The sequence below is a fragment of the Trichomycterus rosablanca genome, chromosome 26 (assembly GCF_030014385.1).
Source record: "Trichomycterus rosablanca isolate fTriRos1 chromosome 26, fTriRos1.hap1, whole genome shotgun sequence".
NCBI lineage: Eukaryota > Metazoa > Chordata > Actinopteri > Siluriformes > Trichomycteridae > Trichomycterus > Trichomycterus rosablanca.
In genome coordinates, this window is record NC_086013.1 from 1,418,447 (window position 1) to 1,437,662 (window position 19,216).

Sequence of the window (19,216 nt, forward strand, 5' to 3'; positions counted from 1 at the left end):
TCTTAAGGCAAGATTAGTGTAGCATTCTCACTCTCTTCCTTTCTCATCCCCCTCGGCCCCCGAGCGGCCACCCTGCTCCGGAGAGGATCAGGATCTGGGAATCGTGTGCGGATGATGAATGTGGCCGCGGGTTCGTATCTGGGTCAGTAGATCCGGCGCCGCCGTACGGATGGATGTACGTGTGTATAAATATAGACGGTCGTGGTTCAGACGGAGCTCTGCTAATTAATGACCCGAATGCGTCTCTCTGACGGCGTCCGGACGATACGGTATGTACAGTACATTCCAGAGTTCAGGCTGGGCGTCAGCCACTCCATTCACAGTGTGGTCTGAAGGAGATCGCCGGCTTCCTCGATCTCCCCAGCTGGGCGTAAAAAAATGCGACTAGCAGCAGAAACGACGACGACGACGCTCACTGTACGGCATGCTATGTGTTTATCAGCCATGCTGTTTTCCGGGAGGCGCGTCCCACGAGGCGACGGACGCGGGGCTGTTAGGTTCGGTCACCCCGGAATGTGGACGACCCTACAGGAAAGACGCGGCAGCCCTCCGGTTTCTCAGGGAAGGACGGAACACGAGAACAGCTTAATATTTATATGTTTTTAATATTTTAATAAAGGCTGTATTGCGGTTCACACGTTTCCCCTGTTGCCAGAATTCTGTGAAATGGCCGAACTACAAAGCTAGTTTGCAACCCTTATATATTTGTAATATTTTTTCCCGTTCTGTCTGAACATGAGGTATATCAGCGAGTACAAAAAACCCTTTAAATCGGAGCGATACGTTTGTAAAACAATACAGGCGTTCCTCAAATCAGAGCGAAGGGTGTTTGATGTGTTTACCAGCCTCCCATCAGGCCTTATTATTATCCCTCATATTTTGGCGGTGTGGATTTTTGGCGTTCTCGACTACGCGAGTGCATGAAAGTGAACGAGCGATCACAGAACTGCCCGTCGATTAATAATCGGAGGAAGAAGGAACCGAAATCTGAAGATATGTGGTTTTAAATCGGCGCGATTTTTTCTCTGTAGCACCAAATAGGGATCCGCCGACAGAACTGCGCCCGCGGTGTGCGTGTTTACGTGTGTGTGTGTGTGTGTGTGTGTGTGTTTTACATTCCTGTCCTCTCAAACCGAACCGCGTGACCGCCTGTCTAGCTGCTGATGCCGATCGGAGACTCGGTTCGAACCCCCATGCGTATAAAAAAATAAAAACATCAGAGTATTTTGTTTTCATACATTCAGGTCAACCTGAACTCACAGGTTTGAGTAAAATCGGAACGCGGCTACGTCTAAGATATCCAAACAACCTGCTGTGGAACCCACGGAAGAACGTCTCTAACGGCGAGCGAGGCCGGCCGGGAGGGAACGGAGACGCTCCCGGAAAACCCGACGAAACTCCCGGACCGCTCCGGGCCAAAAATATTCGTAAAGGGTGGCGCGTTTCCGATACCGAGCCGACACGAGGTACGGTTACTGGTACAGGCCGTGCCAATGACAGAAACGTGAAATTGAACCTAGCTGGTCCCTGACTGTCTGTGGGAGAGAGAGGAGGTGAGGTCTGAGTCTCCTCCCTCCTGGAGTGCCACAGGGTTCAGTACTAAGCCCTCTTACTTCTCAAAACAGAAATAAAAAAAATAAAAAAAAAAGAACAACAACAGTCACCAATCAGACGCCCCAGTTCTGTAGCCGAAGACTTTTTTTTCGTTTCCGTTCTGTGATGCTCCGCCCCGCTTTGCTTTCCACTTTCCGTTCCCTTCGTCTTCCGATCTCCCGAGCGTGGATCTAATTTGTTGTCCTTTCCCGGCCGTTCCTCCTCCGTATCCCTTTTTTCTTGCGCTGCCCTCCCCTCCCTCCCCCCTGGCTGGAGTTCCCTCTCTAGCCCACCTTCTGTGGGTTGGTGGCGCGGACGCCCTGCTCGTACGTGATCCGCTGGCTGATGAGGTACTGCGCCGCCTGTGTGGCCGCTGGCGACCCCGTGATGGTCACCTTGCGGTTGCGCGTGCCCGGGATGAACTCGCCCTTCTTGGAGATCTGGATGCGCGCCCCGGTCAGCTCCTGGTACTCCACCAACGTCTTTCCTCCTTTTCCAAGGATGGCGCCCACCAGGTTCTCGGGCACGGCGATCTCCAGCACCTCCTTGCCGCCCTCGGCGAGCTTCTCTGTGCCCAGCAGTGAAGAGGCCACTAGAGGGGAAGATGCCGGGTTCAGGTATCCGTTGGAGGCGCCTGTCGCGGCCGCCAGCGAGCCCAACGAGAAACCGGCGAGGCCATGAACAGCCGGGTGAGCCGCTCCGCCGGACACTTCGCTGGCGTATGACGCGAGAAGGTTAGCAGCTGCGGCGGCTGCCGGGTTGGCACTGGCGGCGACCGCGGCCAGCACCCCAGAGGCAGCAGCGGGGTTCAGACCCAACCCCAGAGTGTTAGTGTTGTAGCCGTAACTGGCCAGTGTGTTCAGGGCCGAGGTGATGGCCAGCAGGTCGTTGCCCGAGAAGCCAGACATGGCCGAGGGGAAGCTGGCGAGGCCGGCCTGACCCAGTAACGTGGAAGCGGTGGCGGCCGCGGCAGCCGCGGCACTGGGCAGGACTTCGGCGCTGTTGGCGTAGGGTGAACCTGTGGGGTTGGAGTTGGCCACGGGTCCGGTGACGTTGGAGTAGCTGATGTTCAGGCAGCTGCTGCTCTGTGGATCCTCCTGGATCTTCTGGACAATGATCTCCACGGCCTTGCGGTTCTGCTCGGGCTCCCCGCTCACCGTCACCACGCGCTCCTGCAGGTTGATGCCCTCGGGTTTCTGCGACAGCTGCACCCAGGCGCCCGACTGCTCCATCACCGACTTCACGGTGGCTCCACCCTTACCGATGATGAGCCCGGCCGTGCTGTTGGGCACGATCAGCTTCGCCTGCAGCAGAGAGAAAATAAAACGGTTTCTTAACAAGGAGCTTCAACAATAAAGCAGCGAGAGACTGAAACAGACCGTGAGAGACTCGTGCTGATTTCTGGTTGGTCACAGATTCTTGCTCTAGGAAACTCTATCAGTATCTGATCAAGCCAACAGAGAGGAAGCTGCCCATTATTATATATTATATTATATATTATTGTATATATTATTATTATCATTATTATTTTGTATTATTATTATTACTACTTTTAATTATTATTATTATATTTCCCCCATTGTTATTATTATTATTGAATTTATTATATTATTATAATTATTTGTATTTATTTAATTATATTATTATCATTTTTATTATACTTGTTAGTATTATTATCATTGTATTTATTATTAAATAATAATAAATGATTATTTTTATTATAATTTTATATAATTATGAATATTACATTTATTATATTTGTTATTATTATTATTACCGTTATTATGTATTATTATCAATTATTTATGGTTTATTATTTATTGTATTTACTATTATTTATTACATAATAATAAGAATGATTTTTATTATAATTTTAATATAATTATAATTATTACAGTTATTATTATTATTATTATTATTATTATTTATTATTGCTAATTATTTATTATATTTATTATTATTATGTAATAACAATAATTATTTTCATAATTTCATATTATATTTATTATTACCACAATTTCCCTTCTGGGATAAATAAAGTACTCAATCAATCAATCAATTAATCAATTATATTTGTTATTATTATTATTATTGCAATTATTATTATTATTATTATTATTATTATTATATTATTATATTATAAGTGCTGTCAAGTCCAGCTCCTAATCAGGGTCTTAACAGCTGGTTCATTGTGTCCATCCATATTGTTGCTGACCGTCCTCTTTCTCTTTTACCTTTAAACTAACAATTGTTTTTTTAATGACCCCTGGTGTGTGTGTGGACGCCCAGTATCTAATGTAAAAGATGTGTATAAAAAAGGTTCATATTAATGAATCACTGTTTGTAATAGTGATCGTTTTTTTCCTCAGTGGTTCAGCCCGACCTGTTCTGATAGAGAATTTTGAGCCGGCGCTGGACACTAACACAGTCTGAATTCTGATACTTGTGCTAAAAGATTATCACCGTGGTGCTATATATACAGAGGGGTCGAGGTGCGGTGCGCAGGCTCTTATTGGACGCGCGGTGCTTATCTGAGCCATTTGTTGATCCGAGGGCTTAATGTGCAGCTGCCCTCTCTCACTATTCCTCTCTAACAAGCAGCAGGTAAAAATAACCCCAGATCCTGGACAGAACCCTTCTTAATAGAACTGACCCCCGCCCTTAGAACCGACTGCATTTTAAGATCCAGGATGTGTCATCATCTGTGTTGGCCTTGTGTGTGTGTGTGTGAGACCTGTTTGACGCGGTCAGGGTTGACCGTGGTCTGCGGCTGCAGGATGCTGACCGGTTCGCTCTTCTGACTGCTCTGTGGCATCTCGCGCACTTTTTCAGCAATAAAGTTATGAACTCCATTTAACGCCTCCACCGTACCCTGGATCAAACACACACGCTCTGTTGTACCTGCACACACACACACACACACACACACAGTGGGAGAGAGAGATTAATCATTAAGTGTAAAACACACACACACACACACACACACACACAAGGAAACAGTGTATGTTGTGTATATTCTAATAAATATGCATGTGTATTTATTAATACACACACACACACACACACACACACACACACACATGAATCAAACACTTGATCCCTGTTTGGCAGTCGTGGTGTTCAACAATACAGCTGTCGACCAGCCCAGGATCTTGTTGCTATGGTCACAGTAACAGCAGCAACAGCCTCACCATAGAAACGTGTGTTTGTTGTTTGTTGTGTTTAACACAAGAGAGCATCAAAACTCCAAAACATCAACACACCAAAACATCAACACACAAAAACATCAACACACAAAAACCTCAACACACCAAAACATCAACACACAAAAACATCAACACACAAAAACATCAACACACAAAAACACCAACACACCAAAACTCCAAAATATCAAAGTATCAAAACATCAAAACACCAAAAGACCAAAACATCTGTGTGTGTAAGTATCTGTGTGTGTGTGTGTGTGTGTGTGTGTGTTTGTGTGTGTGTGAAGAGTAAATACTGGTTCTTTTTATAGTCTCACTCTATGTATAGGTGTTTATCTGTTTGTATGTATTTGTGTGTGCATGTATACCTTAACCCTTAACCCTAACCACAACCCTTAACCCCAACCCTTAACCCTAACCCTAACCCTGTGTGTGTATCTGTGTATGTGTATATGTGTGTGTGTAGGGTAAATCACGGGTCTTTTTTAGTCTCTCTCTCTCTCTCTCTCTCTCTCTCTCTCTCTGAGCTGCAGGAGTTTTGAATGTTCGACTCTCAGCAGATTGAAGATGAATTGATTCCTGCATCCTGATTTCTGTCCTGCTGTTACACAATCACTGACTGACTGAACATTTTCTCTCCTGCTGAAACACTGAGAGTCGACTTTTATTATCACTCAGACGTTTCTGCAGCTCTGAGCTGAGATTAATTACAGCACAAACAATCACAGCTCTGTTTGGTCTTGACACACACACACACATATGTATACGCACACACACACACAAACACACACTCTCTCTCTCTCACACACACACACACACACACAAACACTCTCTCTCTCTCTCTCTCACACACACACACACACACACACACACAAACACACACACTCTCTCTCTCTCTCTCTCTCTCTCACACACAAACACACACTCTCTCTCTCTCACACACACACACACACACACACACACACACACAAACACACACACTCTCTCTCTCTCTCTCTCTCTCTCACACACACACACACACACACACACAAACACACACACTCTCTCTCTCTCTCTCTCTCTCTCACACACAAACACACACTCTCTCTCTCTCACACACACACACACACACACACATTCACACTAACTGATTTACTCATTCATATCCAGGAGAAATGGAATTCACCTTCTGTGTGTTTTTGGAGGTGGGATGAAATATGAGTCCCCAGAAGGTGAAAACCCTAATCCCTAACCCTAAACTCCAACCCCTAACCCTAATCCTTAGCCCTAAACCCTAACCCTCAGCCCTAATCCTTAGTCCTAAACCCTAACCCTCAGCCCTAACCCTAAACCCAACCCTTGGTCTAACCCTAACCCTTAAACATAACCCCTAGCCCTAACCCCAACCCCTAACCCTTAAACATAACCCCTAGCCGTAACCCTTAACCCTAACCCCAACCCTAAACCTTAGCCCTAACCCTAACCCCAACCCTTAACCCCAACCCTAAGCCCTAACCCTTTACCCAACCCTAACCCCAACCCTTAGCCCTAACCCTTAACCCTAACCTTTAGCCCTAACCCTTAACCCTTAACCCCAACCCTAAGCCCTAACCCTTTACCCAACCTTAACCCTAACCTTTAGCCCTAACCCTTAACCCTAACTTGTAGTGCCTTGCTCATCTGTTCAGATTAAGTAATTCAACAATATTACAGGACACAAATATAGGTGTGTGTGTGTGTGTGTGTGTGTGTGTGTGTGTGTGTGTGTGTGCGTATATACATACACACGTGTATGTGTGAGAGAGAGAGAGGCAGGGCAGGTGCTCTGGGCAGTGTGTGTATTTCTGCAGGCGTGATGAGTGGACGCACCGTAATTCAGCTTCACACCACTAGTACCTTTATACACACACACACACACACACACACACACACACACACACTCACACTGCAGATACCTACACAAAATATTCCATATTACTATTATTAGGAAGTTATGAGAAATAAAATCACATCAGTGCTGTGACGCTCAGCGGAAGAGAATTATAGTTTAGAAATAGAAACATGATAATCTAATAAAAATAAATAAATAAATAATAATAATATTAATAATAATTGTAATAATGATTATAATAATAATAATAATAATAACAAAATAGCTATTATAATAAATGCAATAGTAATAGAGTAATATAATATTATAAATGGTTATACTAGTAATAATAATAATAATAATAATAATAATAATATTCTCAGCTATTTTCAACATGTTAAAAGCAGATCTAATTATAGGAAATTATTAATTGCACAATATTCTATATATTATTTATAATTTTTACTATAATATTATATTATTATATTATTATTTTGTATTATTATTTATCAGTCTGACTCTTCTCTGTTCGACGTCTCTTATTCCCACCTTGCACCCCTGTTTTTTGGATGGGTGGGCTCACCACAACCCTGACCAGGATAAAGCTGTAAAAAAGTGAAAATTAAATGAAATAAAAACTAATAATGTAAAGAATTAAAGACCTTATGAGGCGCTCTGGAGAATCAATCTGAACTCGAGTGTTTATGAGCTTTAGTTCTCAGTTCTGTGAGATCAGTAACATCATCGGTTCACGATTCTCTCTATTATTTCTGCCGTTAACGACACTTTCTATTATCAACCAAACCAGCCACATCAAAACCTGCCCCGTGTGTGATGCTTTTATTATAATTCTGGGTGTGAAGCTGCAGGCCGACACCCGACTACTGTTTAAATAAATAAACTCAGAATCACTCCTGAATTTTCTGTACTAATATTTTCATGCAGTTTTTAAGGAAACGTCGTCTGGAGCGGAGCAGATAAACGAGTGAAATCAAATCCTGCAGAAATGAGACACGGTAATAAAGTTTATATAAGAGACGCCTCACACACACACACACACACACACACACACACACACACACACAGTGAGAGAGGAGAACCGTGTGTGTGTGTGTGTGTGCAGCTTTAATCTCAAACAGGACTGTTCTGACATTTTATTGACCCCAATGACTAAAGTACGTTTTTAGCTCAGTGTGTGTGTGTGTGTGTGTGTGTGTGTGTGTGTGTGTGTGTGTGAGTGTGTGTGTGAGTGTGTTTGTGTGTGTGTGTGTGGACCTGTTAACACAGCTGTCACATTACAGCCCACACAAAGCTAAAGCTCGTACATGCGCTTGGTCTAGATAGGAACAGCATGAATGTGCCGGTGTGCTCTCGGTGTAACTTTATCCAGATTTTACACTCCTAGCGGGCGGTGGTGTAAAGCTCGCTTGACTGTGAACAGTTTTGCCCTTATTCCTTCGGTTTCAGAGCTTTTCTTGGTGGTACTTGGATTACCATGTGGACAAATTTCCCTTAAAATAAAGTGACCACTATTCCACAAACTATTTAATGAGTGTAATTCAGCTTGCCCTTTTATATGAGCACAGAGAAGTCACCAGGCTGCACAGGGAATCTTTTTAGGGTCTGATGCCCTCCTATTTTGGGGTCTGATGTTCCTCTTTTTTGGGGTCTGATGCCCTCCTATTTTGGGGTCTGATGTTCCTCCTTTTTGGGGTCTGATGTCCCTCCTTTTTGGGGTCTGATGTTCCTCTTTTTTGGGGTCTGATGCCCTCCTATTTTGGGGTCTGATGTCCCTCCTTTTTGGGGTCTGATGTTCCTCTTTTTTGGGGTCTGATGACCTCCTATTTTGGGGTCTCATGCCCTCCTTTATAGGGTCTGATGTTCCTCCTTTTTAGGGTTTGAATAACAAAACTTAATAATGTGAAACTTCATTGTATTAGCACTATTTTATCCCTGAGGGTTTTTCAGAGACTCGAGTAGTTTTTCCTGCCTCAGGCTGCACGACTCCTCACGTTCGCTCCGACTTTTACTTCTCCCTCAAATTGTAAACATTAATAAAACCTGACAAAGCGGGGCGCCGCGCTTTCATTTGCACCGTCAAAAGACTCATTTTTCCCGCTCGAGCTTCATTCTGGGTGGAAATGGGACGAGGAGATAAAGGCCGTGCGGTCGGTACAAGACGTGCTTCGGCGCTTTGTGTGATTTCTGCGCTCTGAAGGATTCGCGGGTTTGGACGCGTGACGGCGTGTAATCGTATGCTGAAACTACGGGATGAAGGCGAGGCGTGGACGACGTGTAATCGTATGCTGAAACGACGGGGCGAAGGCGAGGCGCTGAAACGACGGGGCGAAGGCGAGGCCCTGAAACAACTGGATGAAGGCGAGGCGCTGAAACGACGGGGCGAAGGCGAGGCGCTGAAACGACTGGATGAAGGCGAGGCGCTGAAACGACGGGGGCAAAGGCGAGGCGCTGAAACGACTGGATGGACGACGTGTAATCGTACGCTGAAACGATGGGATGAAGGCGAGGTGTGGACGACGTGCTTCAGCGCTCCTGCATGATTTTAAAATCTCTGACTGTGATTATTGAGCATGTTTATCAGGTGTGTGTGTGATCGATTCTGTATAAGATTAATACTGTCATCAGTGAACGGATGAATAATGAATGATAATTTAATCACGATCATGATCCCTAATTAATTCAGCTTAATCGTTAACAACAAAGGATCCAGCGGTCGAACAATCTGACACAGATCAGCTCTCAGGGTCAAAGATCTGCAGCAAGTGCAGAAACTCATGGTTCTTTCTATGTGAAGTTTGCATGTTCTCCCCATGTCTGTGTGGGTTTCCTTTTGTCCAATGAATTGTACCCACCACGACCCTGACCAGGATAAAGAGGTGGTAAAACAGACAATGAATAAATGACACATGTAGGTTCCTTGACCATCTGCACCCATCTTATACCTGCAACAACACAATCTAAAATCTCAAATTCAAACCCTGAACAGTCCTGGTCATTCCTAATATCACACACACACACACACACACACACACACACACACACACACACACACACACACACACCTAAACAGCTTCAGCTACAGAAAATCAAACGAAGCTTTCAAAGCATTCCACGATTAATGAATACATACGTGTGTGTGTGGTGTGTGTCTGTGTGTGTCTGAGTGTACATGCATGTGTGTGTGTTCATGTGTGTGTGTTCATGTGTGTATATGTATGCATGCGTGAGTGTTTGGTTATGAGAGTGTGTATGAGTGTAAGTGTGTGTATATATGCATGTGTGTGTATGTGTATGAGTGTGTATAAGAGTGTGTGTGTATGTGTATGAGTGTGTATAAGAGTGTGTGTGTATGTGTATGAGTGTGTATAAGAGTGTGTGTGTGTATATATGCATGTGTTTGTGTATGAGTGTGTGTGTGTGTACGTGTGTGTGTGTGTATATGCATGTGTGTGTGTATAAGTGTGTGTGTGTACGTGTGTGTGTGATCTTACCCGGGTAAAAATCTTTAGACTTGGACAGTTTGATCGTGGCCCCGGTTTCTTTCTGTAGCTGGACGATGGTCTGTCCTCCCTTTCCAATAATCGAACCGGCTGCATAGCTGGGGATCAGCACCTTCAGGAAGTACTCACCCTCTTCTATACACACACACACACACACACACACACACACACACACACACACAGAGTGGATTAGTAAAGAATCTTCATCTGTATTTTTAAATGAACTCTCAGTGACCCCTCAGGTTCCTGTAATTCATCGTTCTCGAGGTTGGAAGAGGAACACGAGCGTTTCACTCATTTCAGCATTGTAGACAGTTTGGAATGTGCAGTGTGAGGAGAGGAGAGGAGTGAACCCCTCCTGATCGTCAGGTGGGCGCTCCCCTATCTGTTTTCTTTAAATTAATATTGAAGACAGAAAGATCTGGGAGTTCGAGGTTGGAATGAGTGTGCTCCATGCAGCGTTCACTCCGGCTTTATTATATTATATGTTTATATATTTTTTAATCTAAACGCTGCAGCTTTATTTAAACATTCTGAAAGAAACCTGATCAGATTTTTCACTACAATTCACTCACAGGTAAAGTGTAAAGTGTGTTTTAATGTATTTAATGTATTTTTTTAAACTGCATACCAAAAATTCACACCAACCTCAGCAACACTAAACTAAAATAAACGTCCCCATGATGCCCAAAACCTCAACTACATGATCAATGCAACATTAAAATAATCATTCAAGCTACAATAATAGTTAAAATAAACAAACAGCTGTAATTTTATATATTTTAAAATGACTTGATATTGTAGATTCTTCAGTTTCCAGATGAAATCATGTTGTTTTGTATTTTTCATCCTTCAGAAATAAACAGAATCGTTTCTCCTGTTTGTCATTTATCTTCACGTCTATATACGAGGGATCTTCAAAATGGTTCTGCACTTTTATATTGTGGTTATAAGCGGTGAGGGTGGGAGGAGGAGGAGTAATCAGTCGTGTCTGAGAGACTGAGAGACGCTTATAGTCCGGATTTATCTGCAAAGAAGCTTTAAGGGGAAGAAGATTTTTATGTGATGATGATGATGATGATGTGAGGGCAGCGGCGCATCAGTGGCTACGAGCTCAACCAAAAAAATGTTTTTGCTGACAGAATTGAAAAGTTGGTATGACGGGTGCCAAGGTGGCACAGCGGGATATTCCGCTAGCACACCAGAGCCGAGATTCTGAACTCCTCGGCATAATTGGCTGAAGCAGATACTAATTGGCCACCGGACTATGTGCGGGTGAGTGGGTGTTCATATGCTGTGTAAGGACCCTGATTGGCAGAAGAGACGCCTGTGCAGAATGCATGGGTGAGAAGAGGAGAGCTGTGCACATGTCGGAAGAGGCGTGTACAGCGACGTGCTCTCCTCGGATGCAATCTGGTATCTCTCAGCAGCGGAAGACAAACTGAGTCGCTAAATCAGGAGGAAAATGGGGAGAAAATGCAAAAAAAACAAAAACGTTGGTACGACTCTGGAAACTTTTTGAAGACCCTCGTAGTTCTAATCAAATCTGATCTGGTGTTTTCGGTACTATGAATCATAAAAAATGCCAAAAAAATGTAGAGTAGTTGTAGCCTAGTGGTTAAGGTATTGGACTAGTAATCAAAAGGTTGCTGGTTAAAGCCCCACCACTGCCAGGTTGTCACTGTTGGGCCCTTGTGCAAGGCCCCTAACCCTCAATTGTTTAGACTGTATACTGTCCCAGTACTGTAAGTCAATTTGGATAAAAGTGTCTCCTAAATGCTGAAAATGTAAATCAGGAGTTCCATAAACTTCCATAAAGTCCACAGAGGTGGAAGTCAAAGTGTGTCTACATTTTTTTGGCCTCCTCTGTATTTATTTAACCCTCTTTTCTTAATGAGCCCATGACGCCCCACATCTACGTTCTGCACGTATTTAATCCACCCTGTTTTAATTCATCAGGACTGAAGGACGTCACTTGTACCGATAACAGTCAGTAAATGTTGAAATACATTATGATGCTAATAAAAATATTAATATAAAATTTAATTCCTCCGCTCTGCAGTGACCTGAGACGAGAACTTTTCTTCCAGGAAAATAAAACCTGAGCGTAAATTTGGCAGGATTCGTTTGCTCATTGATTTTTTATATAATTAAAATAAATGAATGTGCATTTTAAATCTTTTTAAGCCTCGACTGCTTCCTCACCCAGGCGCTCGAGCCAGAACGAAAATAAAAGCATTAAAATAAGAAGCTCAGGATCAGAGTCCGTGATTACTGACCACTTTCATCCACACTGAAAGCACCAACGTATAATAATAATAACCACCGAGTTCCAAATCCATCGAGTAAATCACAAACGAGCCGAACTAAACCCCGCTGAAGAATTCGACACCTAGGACAGATCAGATCAGATCAGAAACGCCTGTCTCTTTCTAAATTCACCACCGGTCAGCACGTGATTGATCTTCAGGAGGAATTTTGGAGGTCCGGTCATGCGGTCAGGTTGTGTAACGAGGCACGAGTCCGCTGTGGTTTATAGCTCTCCGCGGGCCACTCGAGCCTCGACAGCAGCGGCCGGGAGCCTTACATCATCAAACTACAATAGAGGACCTCGCACACACACACACACACCTCGGCACACACACCGTACGGTCAACAGTATCCGCACACCTGACCGTCAGATTTGTTTCGAAATCAAAATCGGTATTAAAACAGAGTGACCCCTGTGTGATCTTCTGAGAAGCCTTCCCTAAACTGTTGCTGCACAGTTATAATCATGAAAATGTCCTTTATATCATTCGTTTATTACACCTGTTAGTGACTGATGTGGCTAAAATGTATAAATGTAAAACATTAGAAGGCGTGTCCCAATACTTTTGTCGAGTTCAGATGAGGTTTCTGACCATCCTCCTCCTGTCCCACTTGTATTAGTCCTGCTGATGAGACTGACCCGCTTTAGGCTGGCGGGAGGCTAAATTTATCCACACCTTCATACCCGTCACCCTCAGGCGCAGGGACTCTACAGGAACCTCACGCTGGACCAGGACCGGACAGACGCAAGCTTTAGTCATGTGATCATAAAGGCCTGGGTTCCACTTCTTTGGAAATGCTGGTGATGGACGATCGTTAACTGGAATCAATGGGCAGAACCTGTCTTAATTCTGTCCTAACTGTCCTAACTCTGTCTTAATTCTGTCCTAACTGTCCTAACTCTGTCCTAATTCTGTTCTAAGACCAAGTCTGTCCAAGGCAGTTTAAAGTCTATCATAAATCTGTCTCAAGTCTGTTCTGCGTCTGTCCTAAGTCTATGTCTTATGTCTAAGTCTGTCGACAGTCTATTCAAGTCTGTCATAAGCCTAAGTCTGTCCTATGTCTGTCATAAGTCTGTTCTAAGACTAAGTCTGTCCTAATTCTGTCTTAATACTAAGTCTGCCCTAAGTCTGTTCTAAGTCTGTCCTAAGTCTGTTCAAGGTGGAACAAAGTCTGTCCTAACGCTTTCCTAAGCCTGTTCTAAGTCTAAGTCTGTCTTAAGTCTGTCCTAGGCTTGTCCTTAGTCTGTCCACACACACACACACACACATGGGAACTCATCAAGTGCTGACATCTCAAGCTCGTGAGTTTGAATCTCAGCCTACACGCACAATGACTGGCTGGTCTGAGGGAGGGAGGGACGTAGGGTTTCCTCATAACTGCTACAGTTACGACCTCTGCTGGCTCACTGATGCCGCTGCACAGAGACGGGGGATAATGGAGATCAGTGTGACTCTCCGTGTGTGATACGGATCTCCGTATGAACCCGTCTGATGCAGGTGAAAAGAAGCGGTCTGTACTGCACACGTGTCGGAGGGGGCGTGTTAGTCACGACCCTCCAGTCGTCACTGTCATTTGTTTCATTAACTAAATAAAAACACAAATGTTTTATAAATCTTCCTATAATTTGTATGATTTAAATATAAAAGCGTTTTTTATACAGCAGCTCACACAGCGCCTGACACACAGCGGTCCTGATCACTGCGGGTTCTGCAGGACGGACCGGGTGGAAGTTAGAGCTGCAGCGTATGGAAGATAAATCCAGAGATTTCTCCTGCAGGATCCAGCCAGCGCCGACACACACACACACACTCTCACACACACTCACACACACACACACACAGGACCCGGTTCTCTCAGCTATAAAGGACAGGAGGTGACGACACACTAACGTTCTAACAGAACAGTTTAACCTCCTGCGCCGGAGACGATGAGACGTCTGAACTTAAAACCAGATTATAAAAGAGACGCAGAAGGATCAAACCCGAGAGAGAGAATGCCACACAGACCTGCTGCACTACATCAGACTCATGATCAGACTGAAGCTTCAGCAGATCTCAGCGTATCAGTTTAGCTCAGGACTACAAAATAACCACGAGTATGAAATCAAATACAGAATCGTTTTAATGCATTTCCTCCTAATTCTCCTGTTAATTTAGTCATATCCAATTCCCTTCTACTGCTGCAGACCTCCACTCCTGACCGAGGAGGGTCGTACCCAACACTCCCTCCGGTGACACCAGGCGGGTTCAGATGGAGATCTGTATCGTGCATGGAGAGTCACGCACTGATCTTCATTATCCCCCGTCTCTGTGCAGCACCATCAATCAGCCAGCAGAGGGCATAACTGCAGTTATGAGGAACCCCTCTGACCCCCCCTCCCTTGGACCAGAGCTGAGATTCGAACTCATGAGCTTAAGATGTCAATGTACAACAGTGGCAGCATTTAAATCCACAGCTTAGACTACCACTGTACCTAAACAGGTGAGCATCACAGGGCGAGCGCTCCACAGAATGAGCTGTGTGGAGGCTCTAGTAGGGCGTCGGCGTCCCCCGACCCCCTGCGACCCCTCCCAGGATGAAGCGGGTGGTGGAAATGAATGACCGACTGATTAATGAGTGTGTAAAACTATTGGATGAAATAATTTGCTGTTTAACTTACTGATTGTTTTGAGGAATGTTCAATAACGTCAGAAACTTTCCTTCGTCTCTTGACGTGAACGCGCTGGTGCTACATCTGCTACGCTTACGTAACCCGCTAAATAACTCCGGCATCTCACGTTCTCCAACCATCTGCCTTTGTTCACAAACGAGAATAAACGCTGCTCTGTTAGCGCAGCTTCGGCTTCGGTAGTGACGTCATCACTTCAAACTACGATGTCATCGTCACCAGACTACGATGTAATCGTCACCAAACTACGATGTCATCTTCACCAAACTACGATGTCATCGTCACCAAACTATGATGTCATCTTCACCAAACTACAATGTCCTCGTCACCAAACTATGATGTCATCTTCACCAAACTACAATGTCCTCGTCACCAAACTATGATGTCATCTTCACCAAACTACGATGTCCTCGTCACCAAACTATGATGTCATCTTCACCAAACTACGATGTCATCGTCACCAAACTACGATGTTATCGTCACCAAACTATGATGTCATCTTCACCAAACTACGATGTCATCGTCACCAAACTACAATGTCATCGTCACCAAACTATGATGTCATCTTCACCAAACTATGACGTCATCATCACCAAACTATGATGTCATCGTCACCAAATTATGATGCAGCCGGATGATGAAGCCGTTTGCTTCACTGTGACGTCACGAATCGTCTCCCCGGGTTTCTTCTTTCTTTCTGACATCAATGAACATCTGTTTGCCTCTGTGACATCACTGACTCTTTCTTTTGATTCACTCGTCCCATCTATGACATCACAATGCCATTTCAGTTGCAGCATTTGCGGCATCCCTCTCTCGCCTCCGCCGCTTCCTTCAAATCATGTAGGTGACTGGACGTTACCTGATATGTGAACTAGCAGACGTATGATGCGTAATTCTGGATGAATAAATGTGGTAGTTAATTAATTGAATATGTTTGTGTATTGATCCTTTATTGATTGATTTATTTATTCCTGTGAGTATCTGAGTGTTTCAGCTGAACGACATGATATGAGGTGTAAAAAGATGTGAAATGTTTCATGAAATGAGTCAGACATTTAATAATAAAGACTTGCTTTTTAATGATGTTATTAAAATAAAGAAAATGAACTTTTATTAAATAAATCTTAATCTTATCATTGTTTTCACAGACAGTAAAAGGATTCAGGAGAGAAAAGAGCAGCAGATTCTGTTTAAACTCGGATTAAATCCAGTCTGGATTCACTGACCGGATCACGTCAGCAGGACAAACACAAAGAAACAAACAAACAAACAAATACGAAGCGTCCCAACTCTTCTGGAAACAGCGTTTGTAAATAAACTATTACCTGCGTGTCTTGGAGAGAGATGTGTGTGTGTGTATGGGGGGGGGGGGGGGCATTGAAGGGGAATTGAAGAGGTTGGCAGCATGTACGGCTTACACCAAGAGAACTGAACGGGCCTGAATGCTAGACCACCGGTGTTTGGCTGACGAGGTTTGAGGTGTGGTTCAGTGCCAACCAACACAGTGACCCATTACCTGATCGAAATGATGAGATGATTGAAGTGGTCTCTTCCAGGATGAGAATGAAAATGCTCCGGACATCATTAAAGCAGAGTGACCACTGTGTGACCTTTTCAACAACAGTTTGAAGTACGTCTGTGGGAATTTGTGCCTGTCAGGTCAGTATGGCTGATGTATTTGTAGGGCAGGTGTAGCCTTGCAGTTAAGGTAACGGACTGGTATTCAGAGGGTCGCTGGTTCAAGCCCCACCACTGCCAGGTTGCCACTTTAGTCCGTGTGTGTGTGTGTGTGTGTGTGTGTGTGTTGCGATGATGCTGACAGCCTCGACTCGAGGGGGTCGTTCCATCTATAAATAACGTCGACGAGCTCTTTAAAGCCGTCAGATGAAGAACGGCCTGGACAGCGTCCAAATACTATCGAGATTCCCTGAATAGAGCACGTCGCTCTACACACACCCTACACGCCCCTACACACACACACACACACACACACACCCCGTATACCGAGGGTCTCGATCTCGGTTCGTCCTCGGGGTTTAATCAATACCGGCCCCCTCCAGACGAATCTGAGATTGATTAAACACCGAGGACGAATCGGACCCGAGACTCGTCCGTTTTGACCCGAGACTCGTCCTCTGAGAGCGGGTACCGTTCAGGAGCGGCGTACCTGTCCTCCGCAACGGCCCAGGTGCACGCTGGGATACGCATTACATCATCGCTCCGGCGCGAGTCCGTCCCCGCCGGCCCTCTCTGCCGCGCGCTGGTGCCTGACCGGCATCCGAGGGTGCAGTGACTGATGCACGGGCTGCAGTCACACACACACACACACACACTCTCACACACACTCACGGCGAGGGCAGATTTCAATCATCTGGATGTGAGAGCTGATAAAGCGGACGGCGAGAGGCTGAGCTTCATCGATGCCGCACAGATTCAGTCGTCTTACAAACGAGGACGAGAAGATTAACGACTTCAGAAAGGTTTGAAATGTCTCACATGTCCTAAGTGTCCCTAAATGTCCTAAAGGCTCTAAAAGTCCTAAATGTCCTAAAGGTCCTTAAAGGGTTTAAATGTCACAAGGTTCTAAATGTCCTAAAGGTTCTAGATGACCCAAACATCCAAAATGTCCTCTAACGGTCCTACATGTCTCAAAAGTCCTAAATGTCTTAAAGGTCCTAAAGGTTCTAAATGTCTTAAAATCCCTAAATGTCCCATCTTAAATCTTAGATCTTAAATGTCCTAAATGTCCCAAGGGTTGTAAATGTGCCAAAGGTTTTAAAGGTCCTAAATGTCCCAAAGGTCCTAAATGTCCTAAAAGTTCTAAAGGTCCTAAATGTCTTAATGTTCTAAAGGTCCTAAAGGTTCTAAATGCCTCAAAGGTCCTAAATGTCCTAAAGGTCTTGTAGGTTCTAAAGATCTCAAAGGTCTTGTAGGTTCTAAAGATCTCAAAGGTCCTAAATGTCCTAAAGGTTCTAGATGACCTGAGGATCTAAATGTCCTAATGTTCTAAAGGTTCTTAAAGGTCTTAAAGGTCCAAATTGTCTCAAATGTCTCAAATGTCGTAAAGGTCTAAAAGTCCTAAATAACCAAAAGGTTTTAAATGTCTGAAGGTTCCCGGTAGATTTTCTGTCTAAAGCTGCCACTGGTTGTGAGGCGGGTAACACAAGTGCCAAAAGAGTTCAGGTTTCTGTTCCTTTTGATGGGGCAGAAAGCGGCAGCATGACGTCCCCGACTCGACCAGCTAACCTGTCATGACCCCGTCTCTCTCTCTAGTGCCACGAGATGCGCCACCATTTTGAGCGCCGACATCACGAATTCTGTACCCTGAACCTCCGGCGCAGCCCGAGCGCCGAACCTTCCGCGCCTCTGCGAACGGCACTGCGGCCGATTCAGACTCGCGGCGGTGAGGCGAGCGCTTGACCTTGGCGAACGTGAGCGGAGGCTGGACTTTGCCCGCGTCCGGGCGTTTCTTTTTTCTCTCCACCGCGACGCTCGTCGGACGATTTCGGAGGCGAAAGGTAACGTCTGGATCACCTGCAGCCTGACGGAGCCCGAACCAGCCTTCGCTCCAGAAGAGGCGTGCAGGGGAAGCCATGTTCCTTCGCCCCTGCCCCCCCCTCCTCGCCGCCCCCCTCCGTTCGTGTCAGTAATGAGAGGGGAGGTGTGAGGAGAAGCGCCGCATGAGTAACAGGTTTTTCTGCATCCCGCGCCGGCGTAAATACGGCAATCTGTTGCTGCGACTCACCGGGGGGCGCCGGGACGGACCCGGGCGCGTCTCGGTGCGGTCTCGCGCGGGAATCTTGTCCAAGCGCATGAGGGGGGGTCAGGAGGAATGGCATTGTATGCACCCCAACACACACACACACTGAGACGGTCCCCTGACATGTGAAAAGAGAGGGGCCCCGCGCTGGACGCCCGGCAAGGACAAACAAGCCACTTCCAGTCCCGGGATGAATGAATGAATGAATGAATGGACGGATGAATGGATGGACAGATGCCCCGAACGCTGAGAGGACAAGATAAAAGCACCACACACACACACACACACACACACACACACACA

At 45.2% G+C, this 19,216-nt stretch overlaps 1 protein-coding gene across 2 annotated transcripts in view; it reads right to left on the reverse strand.

Annotated features, from left to right (window-relative positions):
• Window positions 1-370: 370 nt before the first annotated feature.
• The window catches only part of nova1 (NOVA alternative splicing regulator 1), a 19,252-nt gene continuing 406 nt past the window's right edge, over window positions 371-19,216 (reverse strand). The window contains exons 2-4 of one of the 2 annotated variants that reach the window (XM_062988889.1): window positions 10,161-10,304; window positions 4,328-4,494; window positions 371-2,897 (exon numbers count right to left, since the gene is read on the reverse strand). In XM_062988889.1, the coding sequence (XP_062844959.1) occupies window positions 1,878-2,897; window positions 4,328-4,494; window positions 10,161-10,304 (1,331 nt within the window). In that variant the 3' untranslated portion in view covers window positions 371-1,877. The remainder of the gene's footprint in view (window positions 2,898-4,327; window positions 4,495-10,160; window positions 10,305-19,216) is intronic. The other variant, XM_062988890.1, reaches the window with a different exon arrangement.